Raw genomic sequence first — 17,624 nt, 5'->3', positions numbered from 1 at the left:
CTGTACATCTGTGGCGCCTCTTGCCTTTCCTTAGGGTGTGTAACAATTCTTGCACCTCAGTGTAGTGTATTTTCATGTGTTGCAAGTGTTAATTTAGCTCAGCTTCCTGTGTTAGGATGTACATATAGGAGCAAATAGCAACACTAAAAGCAGACAAAAAGCAATTTTTTAATATCTATAAGTTACAACATGACGTTTAACTTGAGAATTCTGCTTTTTGCTGTTTACTAATGGACATATGAATACTGATAATTTAGAATGTTATGTTTTGAACATCTAATGCATTGGTTGCTTATTACTCTTTTATTGCAGCTTCTTCTGCTAAAATGGGTTTGGTTGAAACAAAATTGGCAATTATTCCTGGCGCAGGTATGTTACCCTTTCTTTAAATAAGTACATCCCAGTACAGTTGAATAGTCATCAGAATTGTGTGCAGGTTTTCGCTGTTTGAAAGGAATTTAGAGCTACAGCTACTTATTGTACAACACACAACTACAAAAGTATATATACATTTGTTTATGCATTTAAATTGTATTTACTGTTGCATATGCAAAAATAGAGTTCATGATGCAGCACAATTCTTTGCACTTTTTTGCCAATTGTAACGCTACTGAAAAACACAGCAGGAAATTGCTCTGAGAGATAACAAACTTACCAGTACGATGGAATACTCAGCCACAGTCAGCCCACACAGTTTTCAATTATCTCAAGTTCTGCAAAGACATGAAAACTTCTAATTAAAATTTTCTGAACGTTGTAAAATAGCCTTTCACATAGCAGCAATCTTGCAATTAAAGCAAACTGCAAAATGGAGTTGGTACGTCTAATGGCTAACTGAATAAGAAAGCTGTGCAAGTTTTCAGATCAGGAAAAGGGGGTGCTTAAGGCTTAATTAGAAAAGAGACCAGGAGAAAATGATATGTATATAGAACATATGGCACTGAAGTTGCAAATAAAATGCAAATATGAATGTAAATTTCTAATTTGCTATTAAATCTGTAGGAAAAGAACAAACTAGTAAATGCAATATTACATTTAATGGGGCAGCTAAAAGCACAATGAAAGCCTTATACACTGGGGGTGCCAGTATTAATTCATCCCAGTAAATTAAAGTGCTAACCCTTGTGTAATGAAAGGCACACATTTTGCACCGGTGCATTAAGCCATTGCAACCAATGAGTTGGTTGCTTTTAAACAGGTGACCAGTAAATACTACCTGCTGATTAGTTTCTATAGGTGATTAGCGCAGTGGAGTAATTATAGAGGAAGCAGGGCCCTGGTTCTAAGTGGGCCCTTTATAGCCTCAAAATTTGCATGCCCCCTGCAAATTATTATTAGTGGGCAGGTGTGTACTCATGAGCAAACATGAAGGAAGGTGGTGGTTGGGCGGGCAGGCAGGTTGCCATACACCCTGGGCCCCTGCTTTATTCTTCAGTATTGTCACCCACCAAAGTAAGCAAGGGCCAGGCAGAGCTGGCAGACGGCCTACCGGTGGCAGAGGGTGCAGCATGTATGTGGTCAGGGGGGCCTGGTCAACCGTTGTTATGCCACTGATTAGGCCTTCAGTAAACTTTGCACATTTTATTACTTTATGCCCTAACTTCTTCTCTTTGGAAACATTTGCACCGACCAGGTGCCTTATTGCAGTTCCTTACTTCAATCTTATGCAGAGGTATGCCGGAGTTACGAATGTTTTTTTCCACTGGTGAAGAAAATGCCACACCTGACCTGGGACTATACCGGGCTCGCCCTGGCCTCCTCCACAGTTGTAGTACCTTAATTCAGACCACAATCTAAATTTCCTTGCATCACCTATCTCCTTCTGAGCTCTAAATTTGTGATCAATACATAGCAATTCATCATAGATGTACATGTTTTCCTACAAAATACATTTTGTATTGCAACCCCCAACAAATACGTCTAATAATGGCCTCCTTTTATAAGTAGTAATAATTGCATTTTGTATTCTCGTCTTCATATGCAAATATTGTCTTTTGTGTATTTTTAAAACCTGACTCTATTTGTTCAACATATCATTCTATTTAACTGGCTTTTCAGCTAGCAGAGTGATGCAAGGATGACACTAGTTATTAAGTGAGCCATAATTACAATGACTAATCCACAATCTAGATGCACTTTCTATACTGATGTTTTTAAAACAGTGTTATATCTGCATAACCTGTGTAATGCGGGCTTAAAGGGTGGTTTTGGTGCCACGTGTTCTACTGTGTATTTGTGCCTGTATCATATGAAGGAAATTGTGGTTTGGGTTTAGTGACATGGTGCAGCCGGAACAGAAAATTCATGATCATTGAAAACCAGCATGCTTTCATATTTGCTTTCAAAATATATTTCATTTTTATCGTTAAAAAAAGTAAACCTTGAGGGTTTGGATCCCATTTAGACAATCAGTTACAATATTTTGGGGTTTTGTAATAATCCTAATAAAAGATCCTAAGTTTAGTACTTTTCTAGTAACCCATAACAACCAATCAACAGGTAGAATTTACTTGTCAGAAGTTAAATACACGCCATCTGATTGGTTGCCATGGGTTACTAGATGAGGGCAAATCTAGACTTTTTTTTTTGTTACATTATCATGTTTATGTTTTTAAGTTAATCTGCTTTTATCATTATATATCTGTAAAGCAACTTTTAAACAACAAGTTTGACTAATTAGTTGACTTTTTTACATTACCTAGAAATTCAGTTTATATGTACCATTATGCTTGCCTTATGCCATGTAATTACAGCTTTATGCAGAAATGGCAGTAAACAAATACATATTGCTTGTGTCAATCAGTGATGGTCAACTTTTAAGCTCCAGGTAGTGTGGAACTATAGCTTACATGATACTAAAATAGCAATTTTTTACTTTGCTTGTCAGTTGGGCCCTTTCATCTTGGAATCTGTGGCACCGCATAGGTTATTTAGTCTTCATTTATTCCTATAACAGATAAGGTTAAGAAACAGAAGGAATTCTTCCATACATTACAATATAACAATGGCAAATACATTGTTCTTGGTTTTTTGGAAGGTACATCGTATTTGTCATGCTAGGTTCAAACAATAGGAAAGTATTAAAAAATTGTCACGCTTTTGTAAACATTTTTAATATAAAAAAGGGTTGTAGGAAACTATAACAAAAATCTGAAATAAAAACAGTGCCAGGAAATACCACAATATTATTTTATTCAGGGATTTAGAGTATCGGATTAGATGTTTCCCACAATGCACAACAAAGTACATTGGGAATTAAAAGCTAAAAATGAGCCTTTCAGCATCAGGTCATGGTTTTGTTCTGTGAAATACCCCATTTAACACGGCTATCGTCTGTTCCAAACACAGTTGTATTTACTCAGCTACTGTTTTAATGTATTTCAGACCTGAAAACAGTTGCATTATATTTCAGACTGACTAATTTGTAATAGTCTGTAGTGCGATTTGTGCTTTTTTTTTTTTTAAGGGCAAAAGACTTATGCATGAATAAGGAAAGACAAAACATATATAGTGAGGGACACATATTAGATAAAATGGTAAGCTTATAAATTCGCAAATTCCCTTTTTTTTACATAGTGGGATGAAAAACACAATAGTAGAAGTATGGGGAATGAGTTGTCATTCAAACAAGTATATGGACTTACAAGTCATCTAGGGCCTTTAGTTCAAAAGCTTATTAAATACCGTCAGTATTCTGCCTGTCACATTAAACATATCCAGTGTCGGACTGGCCCACCAGGGTAGCAGGAAAACTGCTGGTGGGCACAAGTGTCAAAGTTTCCCCCTATTCCTTACCGTTTTGCCTGTCTTATAGTTATTACCTAGTTTCTGGATGGGACTAAATAGGAGAAATAAATGGAAGGATGGATAATAGTATGTAAAGTTAAGAGACTAAAAGAAGAACTAGAGGTTGAGTGAGAAGGAAAAATTGTTTAAAGCGTGGACCTATGGTCTATAAGGTTTTCTGGTGTGCCCTGGCTTTCCAGTCTGACACTGAACATTTCTACTGAAATAATGGGTTACAGTGGATGTGTTAGCAAATGTTACTGGAGTCTACAAGTATAACTGTTGTCATAGGCTTTAAAAAGCATTAAAGTCAGTGGGTGTTTTCGCAAGTATTTTCTCATTCCAAATCCATTGAAATCAGTGGGCGTTTTTTCACTCCTGTGGGGCAACTTACATGCGTCTTTTTCTCAATCCGTTAAAGTCAATGGTCATTTTTCTCTTCAACTTTTTTTCTCACCCCATTAGTTGATGGGTTTATTTTATCTGTGACTTTTTTCTTCACTGTGAATTTTTGAAATTTGGGGTGAGGATTAGATATTTGAGTTGGATTCGGAATGAAGCATAAAATGTCTTATTTTTAAGATCTGAGGCAAACATTCGTGGCTTTGTTGAATAACTTTGCATAGAAATGTCTCTCAGACAAAGGTTAAACTTGTTTTAATTAAAAAGAAACATTTTTATCTATATGTAGCTTTTCTCTAGTTTGACAGCTGCCATTTTCTGGTTATAAGATCATTGCTCTTGGGGAGAAAAGCTAATCATTTCATTGTAATAATTTTAACTTTTCTTATTAGGAATTTGATTAAATATTGTGAAATTAATGCTGGAACTGCCTACCTGTCTTATGGACCCCTTAAACTTGCTAAGCATGATGAGATTTGCAGTTCATGAGCACACCCCTGCTCTAAAATTTGCACATTGCAAACTGATGTGAAAGAGATCACAACTATGAACTTTGAATGCTTGCCATTGATATGGATTTGTTCATAGTGACCGTCATAAGCACTTCTATATAAAGGCATTATGGGTAGATCTGCATAGCAATTAGCTGACTGCAAAGAATAGCAGTTGGTTTCTGTCTAAAGCCAAAGATGAAGGAATAGGATTGGTTGGACCACATCAGTTACACCACAGAAGATAATTTTAATGTTGCCTTTGCTATTTTGGTGCCTCTTACATGAATTCAGAATTATGCTGACATCTGTTATACAACCTTTATTCTTGGATCATAAATTGCTCGTAAGTGGAGTGTGTTCACTCAGAGAGTGTTTTTTTGCTGGGCTTTATCCAGTGAGCGCTCCCCTTGTCACTGCAATTACTTTTAATTTCCATTCAGCACTCTTTTTCCCTCTACCTCCTCACCATCTAATTGTGTAGCCAGTGCACAGGCATGTGCATCAGGTCCCCCATACTGGCATACACACAATATTTTTGGGTGATACAAACAATGTTTCTTCTACTAATTCCTTCGAGGCTATGTGTGAAAGAAAATTATTTTCTGTGGACGTTTTAAACTTTTATGTTCACATTTTTATGAACAGTGGGCACACGTCAGAATAGATACAAAGTTTTGTGTTTTCACACAAAATTCTTTGTTGCACAAGCGCACAGCTTACAGGGAACATTGAATACAAAACTTGACTTAATAATAGTGCTCACAAATGGCCCCTGCCTGCTTGCTGTGATTGTGAACTCCAAGACTGAAGGAAATTCAATATATATAATTTATGTACTATAAGTGAAGTTTATTTTGCTTGATGCAAACAATAGAAAATAATTTGGAATTATTTTTTAGGATGACAGGTTCCCTTTAAGAATAAATATATGCTTAATAAATCTCAGAACATTGTTATTCATCTCCCATAACCATGCATTTTTATCCTGCAATAAAATGACTACCTAAGTCAGAGATTAGTCATGAGCGAAATTTTTCACAAGGTTTTCTGCAAAAATCAGCCATAGTTTCTATTGGCCTAAAAAAAAATTGCGCAGAAGCAACAGAAAACACCCAATTTTTGCAGTTTTGTGAATTTTTCTATGAAGCGAAACAGATTCAGAAATCAAGGTTCTGTTATTATGCTCCTTCCTTATGTATAGAAAAATGCTTTCAGTTCAGTGCAGTCTGAATGCCGCTTTGTATATGTTGTGTTCCAGATCAAAAGGGATAACAATACAGATGATCTCTCTCAAAGGAATATTTAAAAGGCATATAAAGCCTTCAATATGTAATATGTAGTATAGCTGTAAACTCTGAAAGATGCACAGTTTGGTAACCCAAACCTCTCTTCTGTAAATTTCTGCGTGGAGCTAATAGACCCCAGCTACAAATGACAAGCTGTAGAGCTGATGTGTGCTTCTGATGTTAACCAACAAATCTCATCCTCAGTCATGTTTCTTTGTTCTTGTGATACTATATCAGCTGCGTGCAGTACATTTAACCATTCTTACGTAGCTATGGCTTCCTGTTCTTTCTGCATAGGTCCATCCCCAGTTCTACAGTCAGAGTAGATACAAATTAAAGCCCTCAGCTTGCAAGGGTGCAGGGATTGGGGGCAAAAAGCAAGCTCTTCCCATGTCCATGCTCAGATGTTGGAGGTTTGGAGATGGACCTGAGGAGCAAATAGCTGTGATTAGCCATGACATAGACTTAGCAAAATGGCTTTCCAAGACAGTAAAGAAGTAAACAGATGGTAACATTTATGTTTCTATGCTTTTTCTGGATTCTGTTTCTACATGAACATTTTTGGGTTTTTTTTTTAAAGACAAAAATAACAACTAAAATTCAGTGGCAGTAAATCATGTAATACCAGACACATTGCAAATTCTGGCATTCTTTATTCCTCTGAGCCTACAGAGGAGACATGCTGTGGAAAAAAAAAATCTCTAAATAATGCTTCAAAATTATGTTCTTTCTTTTGGATATGAAATGTTGTTTTTAAATAAGAAGCTATTCTGGAAATCCCTTATGGATACTTATTATTTGTTTCCCACCATAATAAAACTAGGCCACAGTTTTTGGGCATTCATCCAAGTCTTAAGATTTATTCGAGACTCACAGCACTGTCTAGAAATAGTGATGCAATGTCAGCAAGGGCCCTTTTCATTTCAAACATATTTTCCGTTGCCCTGGAATTAATGTTTTCACTGACCTTGTAACAACTGCAATCCGTCACTGGTTTACAGAAGCAGAAAGAGTGTCTGGAAATGGTCACAGTCACCCTGCACGGTGATTAGTTTCAAGACTTCGCTGTGCCATTTTCTTGTTTTGTCCTGACTTGAGGTAGGACTTGGCAGTTTGAGGAAAAAATCCAGCTACCTAAACATACACACAGTGAGTAGCTGTGTTACAGCACAGCACACAAGACCAGAAAGGCAACATACAATATGTTTTTATAAAATTCTAATAATATAAGAAAAAAACTGGTAAGCACACCAGCACATTTGTTTATATATCTGTGTGATAAAGCAAACCAACAAACTAGCTGCCTATTGTTCGTGTATTCTAGCACTGTGTTTTCAGAGATTAGTATTAGCAATTCAGTCAACAGGTGGTTATCATCATATATTTATAAAGTGCCAAAATATTTAATAAATAGAAATAATAAAACTTACAATCAAAATCATTTATCTGTTTTTTGGAAACCCATTATCCATTTTAATCAAACAATTCAAAACTTTAAAACATATTTACTTTTTCTCTGTAATAATAAAGCAGTACCTTGTACTTCTGGATAACAGGTCTAATACCTGTACTTAATAATAACTAAGCAATCACAAGCCTGTACTGATGGTAAAATAATAATTTTATTTATTTTTTAATTTAAATGTTTTAACAGCTTTAGGCCAGGGTGTTTAAAGTTTGAAAAGAATCACATATGCAAAAAAAACCCATGCCCCCAGAATTCTGGATAATAGCTGCGATGTCTCTCTCCCTCTTTCCCTTTCTCTGTCTCTCTGTCTTTTTAAACACTACAAGTTTTTTAAACAGTATATGTTTTCATTTGTACACATTGTATTCAGAAGTTTGATTGGACAAAATAAATAAATGCCTTTTCTTCAACGTAGACAGTATCTTGCAATATGTGTCATTTATAGATATTAAGTGGCATCTCTTTGGATCTTTTTTTTATGATAAATAAAAAAGTAAGAAAAATGCCCTTGCCCATCTTAATAAAATTAACCCCTATGTTATTACCAAAGCACAGAGGTTTTGTTCATGTACTTTGTCATGGAACATTTTACATTTGGGGGTTACATTTTTTCCCTGCATATATTATGTAAAAAATTGCATTCATTGTACTTATATGATGTATGCCATTAATGATATTTGTCTTTTATGAGCTTTCCACATTAATATCTGTAAATGAAATTGAGAATTTGGCATATTGGTTATACAGAGGGCACACAGTTACTGGCAGCAGTCAGCATCATCACAAATAATTTATTGATGGCTGCTTAATTCAGGCACTGTATTTCATAATATATTTGACCTATATTTTTGCTTTAGAAATATATATATATATATATATATATATATATATACACAGCTGCTATGGATAATTAGAACTGAAGTAACCTGTGCAGTTTTTATTACCTCTCTTCCCAATGGCCTGTATAATAGTTAGGGACATCATACCTTTTAAATTGTTTTTCTTTGTCTTTTCCTTATATTTCAGTTATTTTTTCATGTTAAACTTTTCTTCTTTTCATTCTTTGATAATGACATTTGGAAATCTGGGTGTACTGGTTTAGCTTAGGTGTAGCTGTGAAATTACAGGTGGCAGAGAGACAACACTATGTTACCTTTGATCCAGTGGCCTAGTTTCACAAAGCTCTGCTTAATCAGGTCAGATAACATGCCTACATAAACAGGAGCAGACGATTGCCCGAAGGTGACACTCTATCTGCTCTTATAAGTCACCAGGACAGAATTTCACAGTTCCTGATAAATGTTGGGCCATTGTGTAAGCACCAGCAGAAAAATGCAGAAAAGCACAGTTTTGTATATTGTAAGGGTAAATATGCCCATTTAAAGAGTAAGTAAAATCTTACTCATAAAGGGTGCTGCGACAACAAAGAAAATGTTTTTATAGGTTATGCAAGAATCAGATTAAATCAACTTGTACTAAAGGACTGCTGTATTATTGGCAAACTATTTAAATTAGCCCATAACACCAAAATGCTGTTTTTAATGGCAATTTTATGGTTCAGGAGCAATTTACCAATACAGTAAAATGTAGTTACTAGTGACATTAAGCACAATGGTACTTATTTATTGTCTTTAAAGAGCTGCAAAACCATTGTATGTTTTTTCTGCGCCTCTAAACATGCCCCAGTGCTTATTATGCTTATATATGTGGCTTGTTTAATGTGGTAGTTATATAGAAAATTATGTTCCTCCTATTGTGATAAACAAGGATATTAGAAGTCCATTACCTTATAAAGTACCAAGGTTAATTGCTTTTATACAGGCCATAAACATGACATTACATCACTATGTGCTATTTATAACTGATGACATCACTCCGTTAATAAGGATACAATTTACAGGATATTTTTGTGTTATATATAAAACCTTTATTGCAGTTCCTAAAGGGTGCAGGCCAGATGTTCACACTGCTGTTACCCCGATCACGCCTGGAGAAAAACTGTACAGGTACTAACTATCAATATTTAAATTAAAGCACTTATTCATTTTTTTCATAAACTAACTATCAATTATGTCTGCTGAAAACTACATGTAACTTCTTCATAAAAATGAAAAGGTGCATCATTATTAACCAATAATAGATACAGGGGGTGAAGAGTGTAATATATTCTCCTAAATTCATGCTGCTGGGAAGACTGCAGATGAGGCTTTTGCTTATAACTTGTCATCTTAATCCAACAAGAACTATCCTTGTTATCTTCCGTAATTTAAAGACTAGTTAATTGGACCCTTTTTTTAGAAATTTGAACCACTTTTATATAAGATAAGTTACACTGTGCTTGCCAGAATCATAAAATACTACTCACATTCTGGAAACCGGTTGACAGATACATTTGGAAGGAAACCACAGTAGACTGGAGGGTTGCTGTAGCTAGTGTTGTGCCTTTCCTACTGGAAGCCAATTGAATTTGAAGAGCTTGGAAGGGATCTCTGTGCTAGTCATCATGGGCCTGTGCAATTTAGAAACCTGATGAAAGAATGGTAAAATGTTGCGGTTTTCCAAGCAGAATGCACTAGGGAACTTTTGTGGTATTGCAGTTGGGCCAGCCCTATGCAAATTGTTAGATGTTTGTCAAACCTATAATGTTATCCCCCAAATAGCCTAGATCATTTTTATGTGTATAGTTTCGAACTCTAAATTATTTAACAAGGTTTTAAGAAAGCAAATTTACAGTGTTCCCTTTAATTCCTATTAGGTCCTATGTGCTATCATTGTATTTTTGTGGAAGCTGTGTTTGCCGAGCAACAGGACAAATTGACTAGTATAAAATGAACTGTGCTAACAAAATTTGCTGTGCTTTTCATAATATGTTCCACAAAGCTCAGGAACAGTGATAATCTAACCCTTGCCCAGGAGTGAAATATAAAGGAAGGCTTATACTGGAATGGAGATGGATTGTAACCTAATTCTATGGCATGGATAGATTCATTGGAACCTGGATTGGCAATATGTTATGCCCTTTTATAGGGGACCTTTCACTCACACATAAAAAACTGTATAATAAAAGTCATTTTTATATTAAAAATGGAATCCAAAGTGTTTTTTTATGAATACATCCATATTAAGGTATTTCAAATTTCAGCTATCAATCATATATTGCCTGTCCAGCCTCTGTGCTTCAGGCAAAGGGGCAGAACTTACTCTTTCCATTCAGTACTCCTCACATTCCTCCCTCACTATAATTATGTAGCATTGGCATCAGGTCATCAGGTCTCCCATTCTGGTGAATACACATGCCATTTTGGTGAATACACATGCCATTTTGGTGAATACACATGATTTTTGGATGATACAAAGCTTGCCTTAATAACAGTGTTCACAAGATGGCACCTGTCTGTGTGCTCTAATTGTGAATTCTGAAACAATGAAGGAAACAAGATTTAAAGAATTTTTAAGTTGTCAGTAAAGTTTATTTTGCTCCATGGCTAGATTCACCCAAATTTTGGGTTCATAATGCGCGTATGTGTTGTTACGTTGTCTGAAAGGTATAGACAATATGAAATGTGTATAACCTAGTCATTTCCTTAACGAAAGCAAATGACTTGAAGGATGTGTGTGGGAGGTGAAAGTTTTCCAAGAACTCACTAAATTAGGGTGATTGTTTCATTTAAGTAATGATTAGCAGCAACTTCCTGGTAACTTCATTTTGTTTATACTATAAACTCTGTCTTGTTTCCTTATAACACACACATAAAGAAACGGCTTAGTTAAACTTTAGCTAGCACGCTCAAGCTTCATAACTGCCAGAAGTGCTTAATGCCCTGTTTACCATTTGAAGTTAAGGCAAATGCACCTTGCTAAGTTTGGTGTTTTAAAGTGCCCACCACCATGCACTAACATTGACCAGGTGTAAAGTACAGGGCTCAAATTGGTCATTATTTATGTAATTTAAATACTACTCTTAAATGTAGATGTTTGTATGTATATGCCCACCTGGGTTCTACAATTTTAAAGATTAAGTCCGCAGAAAATCAAAAGTTAAAAATACAAATCTTTATTATTATGAAGATTTGTATTTTTAACTTTTGATTTTCTGCGGACTTAATCTTTAAAATTGTAGTATTTCCCTCTTTTTGGCCACTAGAGGGTTAAGTCTGTAATATCTATAATTCCAATTTAACTTATTTTAAATTATTTTTTTCCTAGTTTCGCTATTTTTGTAACCACCTGGGTGCTGCTTAGAATGTCCTATTTAGTCTTCAAGCCATTTATAAACAGCCACAAGTTTAGGCACAAATTGTAGTGGTGTTTAGTTTGAGGCAGCCACACTTACTCTGAAACTCTGGGGGCAACCCCTTTATTGTGAGGCAAAACATAGTGAATTGTGCTCATTTAAATGTCATTTTAAAAGCTATCAAACAAATTTAATAGTAGACATGAGCCTGCTCTTGGATCAGAACCTTGAGAAATAACACATTTTTGTATAAAGCTCCACCGCAAGTACAGAAAAAAACTGAAGACCATTTGTAATTGTCTTAAAATATCACTGTCCGCATCATACTAAATGCTCAAGGTGAAATTCCTTTGAAACTAATGTGGATTCTTTCAGTAAGGTGACAAAGTTTTGAGTTCCAAAATAATACCATTGGCTTGCCACCTTTTGGCAAAATGCTATGAATACAATCTACATTTAACAATTCATTTTTATTTGCTGGAAAAGCTATTTTTTTTTTCAAATAATAACTACTAGTTGTGTGCCTAAAAAGAGAATGTGTAACCTTTTTTGACCTAAAATTGCAAATGAAATACTGGAAACTGTAAAGTAAAAAAAAATGCTCATAGAAAGTTAAAGCGGTGGGGGGGTTGGATTCATGCCTTTTGAGAATGCACTCAATAAAAAATGTATTTAAGGTAAGCATCTTGAAATGTTCTACAACCTATTTTATTTTTTATTGACAAAATAAGTGGAAGTTGACCTTCACACATGTTTTTTTTTTTTTTTCAAAAATAGATGTTGCATTAATCCATAAATACCTGTGTGCTTTTGTTCTGTTGTCCATGGAAAATTGCACTAACCATACTCTTCGGCCTCGATGATAACAAATATGCAAGCAAACAAACAGTGATAAATTATCTATTTATTAACATGTCAGACCACAATTCTGAGTTTATATGGGGGATAAAAACAAATGAAATTTATTATAAGACCAAAAATGGAAAAGTAGAAGTGACATAGTTGATTTTTCCTCATCATGATCATTTACTTATATTATTTCTTTTCCTACATACACTACACAGCCAAATATATAGACGCCTGGCTGTCCAACATCTCATTCCTAAACCAAACCTCTCTTGCTATAGTAACAGCTTCTTCTCTTCTGGGAAGGCCTTCTACTAGGTTTTGGAATACTGTTGGTGGTCTTTCTTCCATTATACCATCATTGAGGTTGGGCAGTAATGTGGGGGTGAGGCCTGACTCATTGTTGGGCAGAAACAGGAAACTTCTGTCACAATATAAAAAGCACAATATTGTCCATAGTGTTATTGCATGAAGTAGTGACACCCATGTCAGCAATAATGGCTGTGTCTTAAATAGCCACTTGGTCAACGTGCTACCCAAAAAATTGCCTCTAGCTATGCAATGTACTGTATCTTTACCTTTTTAGAGCATTCCCAGACATATTAACCCCCTGAAATATATTTCCAGAAGATTACACCCATGCTATAACCCAAATGTCATGAATTTCAGCGAAACTTGGGTATCCTTCCAGGAATTTACAATGGTGGTGGTACTGGGAGACAGCTATTAAGAGTAGGAGGTAGGCATGCCAGTGCAGGTGACCAGGAGAGAGGTCTAATTAATGCAAGGGGACTTAGAAAACATTTGAGAATAACAAACATTGGGCAGATTTATTATGGATCGAATGGATCGAAACAGGAATCAAAATATGCCTGCTGGACTTCAAGTCATTTGATCTTTGCAGAAATTTTAATTAAATAACAGTCAGCTATCTAACCATTATAAATACCATGTTAATCTATTAACATTATCATCATTATAATGTCCAAAATTCTTTCAGCTGTTTCAGACAAGAAAAAATTAAAAAGTATTTCTGGGAAATGCTTTGTTCAGAATTTACTACAGTAGACATACAGCTTTTACGGGTTGTCACTCAGTACTTATTGTCCGTTTCATTCAATAGTCAAATAGAAAAACAACACCAGCCACCACACCACTGATTTATAGTAGGAAAAAAACATTAGGCACTGAACAACTTTTGAATTGTGACTTGGTGGCATCAGTGTTTAGTCATGCTAAATATGATGGTGACATTCTCTAAAAAGAGCTACAAGAAAAATAACTTAGACAGTAAACCTCTTGCCTGGACTACTGTAACTCCCTATTAATTGGCCTTCCCCTCCAAAGACTGTCCCCTCTCCAGTCCATAATGAATACTGCTGCCAGGCTCATACACCTCTCCAACCACTCCTCCTCTGCCATGCCACTCTGCCAATCCCTGCACTGGCTTCCCCTACCATCCAGGATAAAATTCAAACTAATGACTCTCACATTTAAAGCAGTTCATAACTCTGCCCCACCCTACATCTCTGAACTCATCTCTAGGTACCATCCAACCCGCTTGTTACGCTCCTCTACTGACCTGCTCCTGAACTCCTCTCTCATTCCCTCCTCACATGCTCGCATTCAAGACTTTGCAAGGGCTGCCCCCCTTCTCTGGAATTCGCTCCCACAAACTATCGGACTTTCTCCCAATCTCTCTGCCTTCAAGAGATCTCTAAAAACACATTTATTTAGAGAAGCTTACCTTAATCTAGTTTAGCAATACCCTGTGCCACACCTCTCACAACTCTGGTCATGCCCATTCCCACACCTTGTGTCTCAACCCTTTCTCCTTGTAGATTTTAAGCTCTTTGGGGCAGGGCCCTCTTCACCTCTTGTATCGGTTATTGATTGCTTTATATGTTACTCTGTGTGTCCAATGTATGAAACCCACTTATTGTACAGCGCTGCGGAATATGTTGGCGCTTTATAAATAAATGTTATTAATAATAATAATAATAAACCTGTTGATGTCAAAGTAACCTCAGCGAGATCTACAGAATTATAAGAACTATTGTTTATATTGCTAGATTAAAACATAGGTTAACCTAAGTTTTGTCTACCAGTTTAAGGTCTCATCTCAATAGATAAAACAGGACGCTGGGTAAGCTTATGGAGGATACATGTTTATTGCATTAGAATTGTTTGCTTGTGGTTTCATGACATGACATGGTTGTTTGAAAGTATGCTACAGGATTATGTAGAAACATACAATATTTTACTTTCCAGTAACCCTTAGCACATATCTTATTGGCTAGGATAGGTTACAGGGATAGGGAAACGTTTACTTACTTAATAACTGCATATATCTTATATTCATGTGTTGTATCCATATGCAGCAGAATATTTGCAATGCAAAATATATTTTCTATTGAGGCATTGTATTTGGGAGTCAAATACTGGATATCTAGGCAACATTAGTGTGCAAGATTTTTGTAAAATATATGCCTGCCATGTCTGTATTAATATTCCCAGCTGTGATAGTCTGCGTGCACTTCACATTTTGTTGTTTGTGTGAATGTAGCATTAAATGCAGATTTGCAAAAGTCCACATTAGTAGTATTGGGTTAACCTATATTAGGCTCTTTATGATTCTCAGAGCAGATTTACAAAAATTCAAATTTTTTTTACTAACAAAATTTTTTTTTTTGCAGATCACTGCATATTTAAGAAAAAATATGAAACTTGAAAACTCAATTGGTTAAATATACACTGCTCAAAAAAATAAAGGGAACACAAAAATAAGACATCCTAGATCTGGATGAATGAAATATTCGTATTAAATACTTCTTCTTTTCATAGTTGAATGTGCTGACAACAAAATCACACAAAAATTATCAATGGAAATCAAATGTATCGACCCATGGAAGTCTGGATTTGGAGTCACACTCAAAATTAAAGTGGAAAAAAACACTACAGGCTGATCCAACTTTGATGTAATGTCCTTAAAACAAGTCAAAATGAGGCTCAGTAGTGTGTGTGCCCACATGCCTGTATGACCTCCCTACAACGCTTGGGCATGCACCCACACAAATGGCTCAGGTAGTGCAGCTCATCCAGGATGGCACATCAATGCGAGCTGTGGCAAGAAGGTTTGATGTGTCTGTCAGCGTAGTGTCCAGAGCATGGAGGCGCTACCAGGAGACAGGCCAGTACATCAGGAGATGTGGAGGAGGCCGTAGGAGGGCAACAACCCAACAGCAGGACCGCTACCTCCGCCTTTGTGCAAGGCGGAACAGGAGGAGCACTGCCAGAACCCTGCAAAATGACCACCAGCAAGCCACAAATGTGCATGTGTCTGCTCAAATGGTCAGAAACAGACTCCATGAGGGTGGTATGAAGGCCCGACATCCACAGGTGGGGGTTGTGCTTACAGCCCAACACCGTGCAGGACGTTTGGCATTTTCTAGAGAACACCAAGATTGGCAAATTCGCCAATGGCGCCCTGTGCTCTTCACCAGGCCCGGATTTGTGGCGAGGCCACAAAGGCCCGAGCCTAGGGCGGCACAAATTTAGGGGGGCGTGCCGCCCCGCCGCAACAAAATTTTTACATTTTGCGCCCATACAGAGCAATGGGGACTTAAATTGTCGCGCATGCACGCTTGCGGCAGTGCGGGGGGAGGTTTATTCGTGTACGCGCACGGTCGGGGGGGGTGCGAATGGGGGGCGGCCTCAGGGCGCCTAGATTTGAAATCTGGCGCTGCTCTTCACAGATGAAAGCAGCTTCACACTGATACTAGCAATATTGTTGTGAATAAATTATTATTGAAAATTACCACTTTTGTTGGTGTCTGCCTGGAGGAGGTAAGTTCATTACTACCTCCTCTGAATTACCCATTGGGTTTTTATGTGTTTTTAGCTAATTTTATCCTTTTGGCGCCTCTGTTTTGTTTTATCAGGTTCACACTGAGCACATGTGACAGACATGACAGTCTGGAGACACGGTGGAGAACGTTCTACTGCCTGCAACAACCTCCAGCATGACCGGTTTGGCAGTGGGTGGCATTTCTTTGGGGGGGCACACAGCCCTCCATGTGCTCGCCAGAGGTAGCCTGACTGCCATTTGGTACCGAGATGAGATCCTCAGACCCCTTGTGAGACCATATGCTGGTGCGGTTGGCCCTGGGTTCCTCCTAATGCAAGCCAATACTGTCAGCAGTTCCTGCAAGACAAAGGCATTGAGGCTATGGACTGGCCCGCCTGTTCCCCAGACCTTAATCCAGTTGAGCACATCTGGGACATCATGTCTCACTCTATCCACCAATGCCACATTGCACCACAGACTGTCCAGGAGTTGGTGGATGCTTTAGTCCAGGTCTGGGAGGAGATCCCTCAGGAGACCATCCTCCACCTCATCAGGAGCATGCTCAGGCTTTGTAGGGAGGTCATACAGGCACGTGGAGGCCACACACACTACTGAGCCTCATTTTGACTTGATTTAAGGACATTACATCAAAGTTGGATTAGCCTGTAGTGTTTTTTTCCACTTTAATTTTGAGTGTGACTCCAAATCCAGACCTCCATGGGTTGATACATTTGATTTCCATTGATAATTTTTGTGTGATTTTGTTGTCAGCACATTCAACTATGTAAAGAATGAAGTATTCAATAATATTTCATTCATTCAGATCTAGGATGTCTTATTTTTGTGTTCCCTTTATTTTTTTGAGCAGTGTAGAAAAACAGTTAAATGCATTGAAATCACATTCTACCCTTCATTTTGAAAGTCTTTCAAATTAATTATACAAGTTCCCATTGACCTCAACTCAACAGCTTTTAAATGCCATTTTTTTTTTTTATATTATTTGAGTTTTCAAGTTTTTTGCACTTAATAAATCTTGGGAATTTTAGTTTTGGAGACTCACAGAATTATGTCCTGACTAAAGGTTTGACACACTCTTTAATGTGGTTTTATAATATACGTAAAAGTTAGTTAGATGAGCAAAATAACAGTGCTGCTTGAGTGAAAGAGAAGGGTATGTTTGATACTTTTCCATATAAGAATGTCCTGGAAAAGGTCATCTAGATAGGCTGAAAAAAAAAAGTATTTGCGAATGCGTGTGTAT

At 36.9% G+C, this 17,624-nt stretch overlaps 1 protein-coding gene across 1 annotated transcript in view; it reads left to right on the top strand.

Moving 5' to 3' along the window:
• auh (AU RNA binding protein/enoyl-CoA hydratase) overlaps positions 1–17,624 on the top strand; it is a 152,853-nt gene that overhangs the window by 71,323 nt on the left and 63,906 nt on the right. The window contains 1 exon segment of the mRNA NM_001126065.1: positions 313–369. Coding sequence (NP_001119537.1) covers positions 313–369 — 57 coding nt within the window.

The sequence above is a fragment of the Xenopus tropicalis genome, chromosome 1 (assembly GCF_000004195.4).
Source record: "Xenopus tropicalis strain Nigerian chromosome 1, UCB_Xtro_10.0, whole genome shotgun sequence".
NCBI lineage: Eukaryota > Metazoa > Chordata > Amphibia > Anura > Pipidae > Xenopus > Xenopus tropicalis.
The sequence above is the reverse complement of the archived record's forward strand: the minus strand, read 5'-3'. Positions and strand labels throughout refer to the sequence as shown.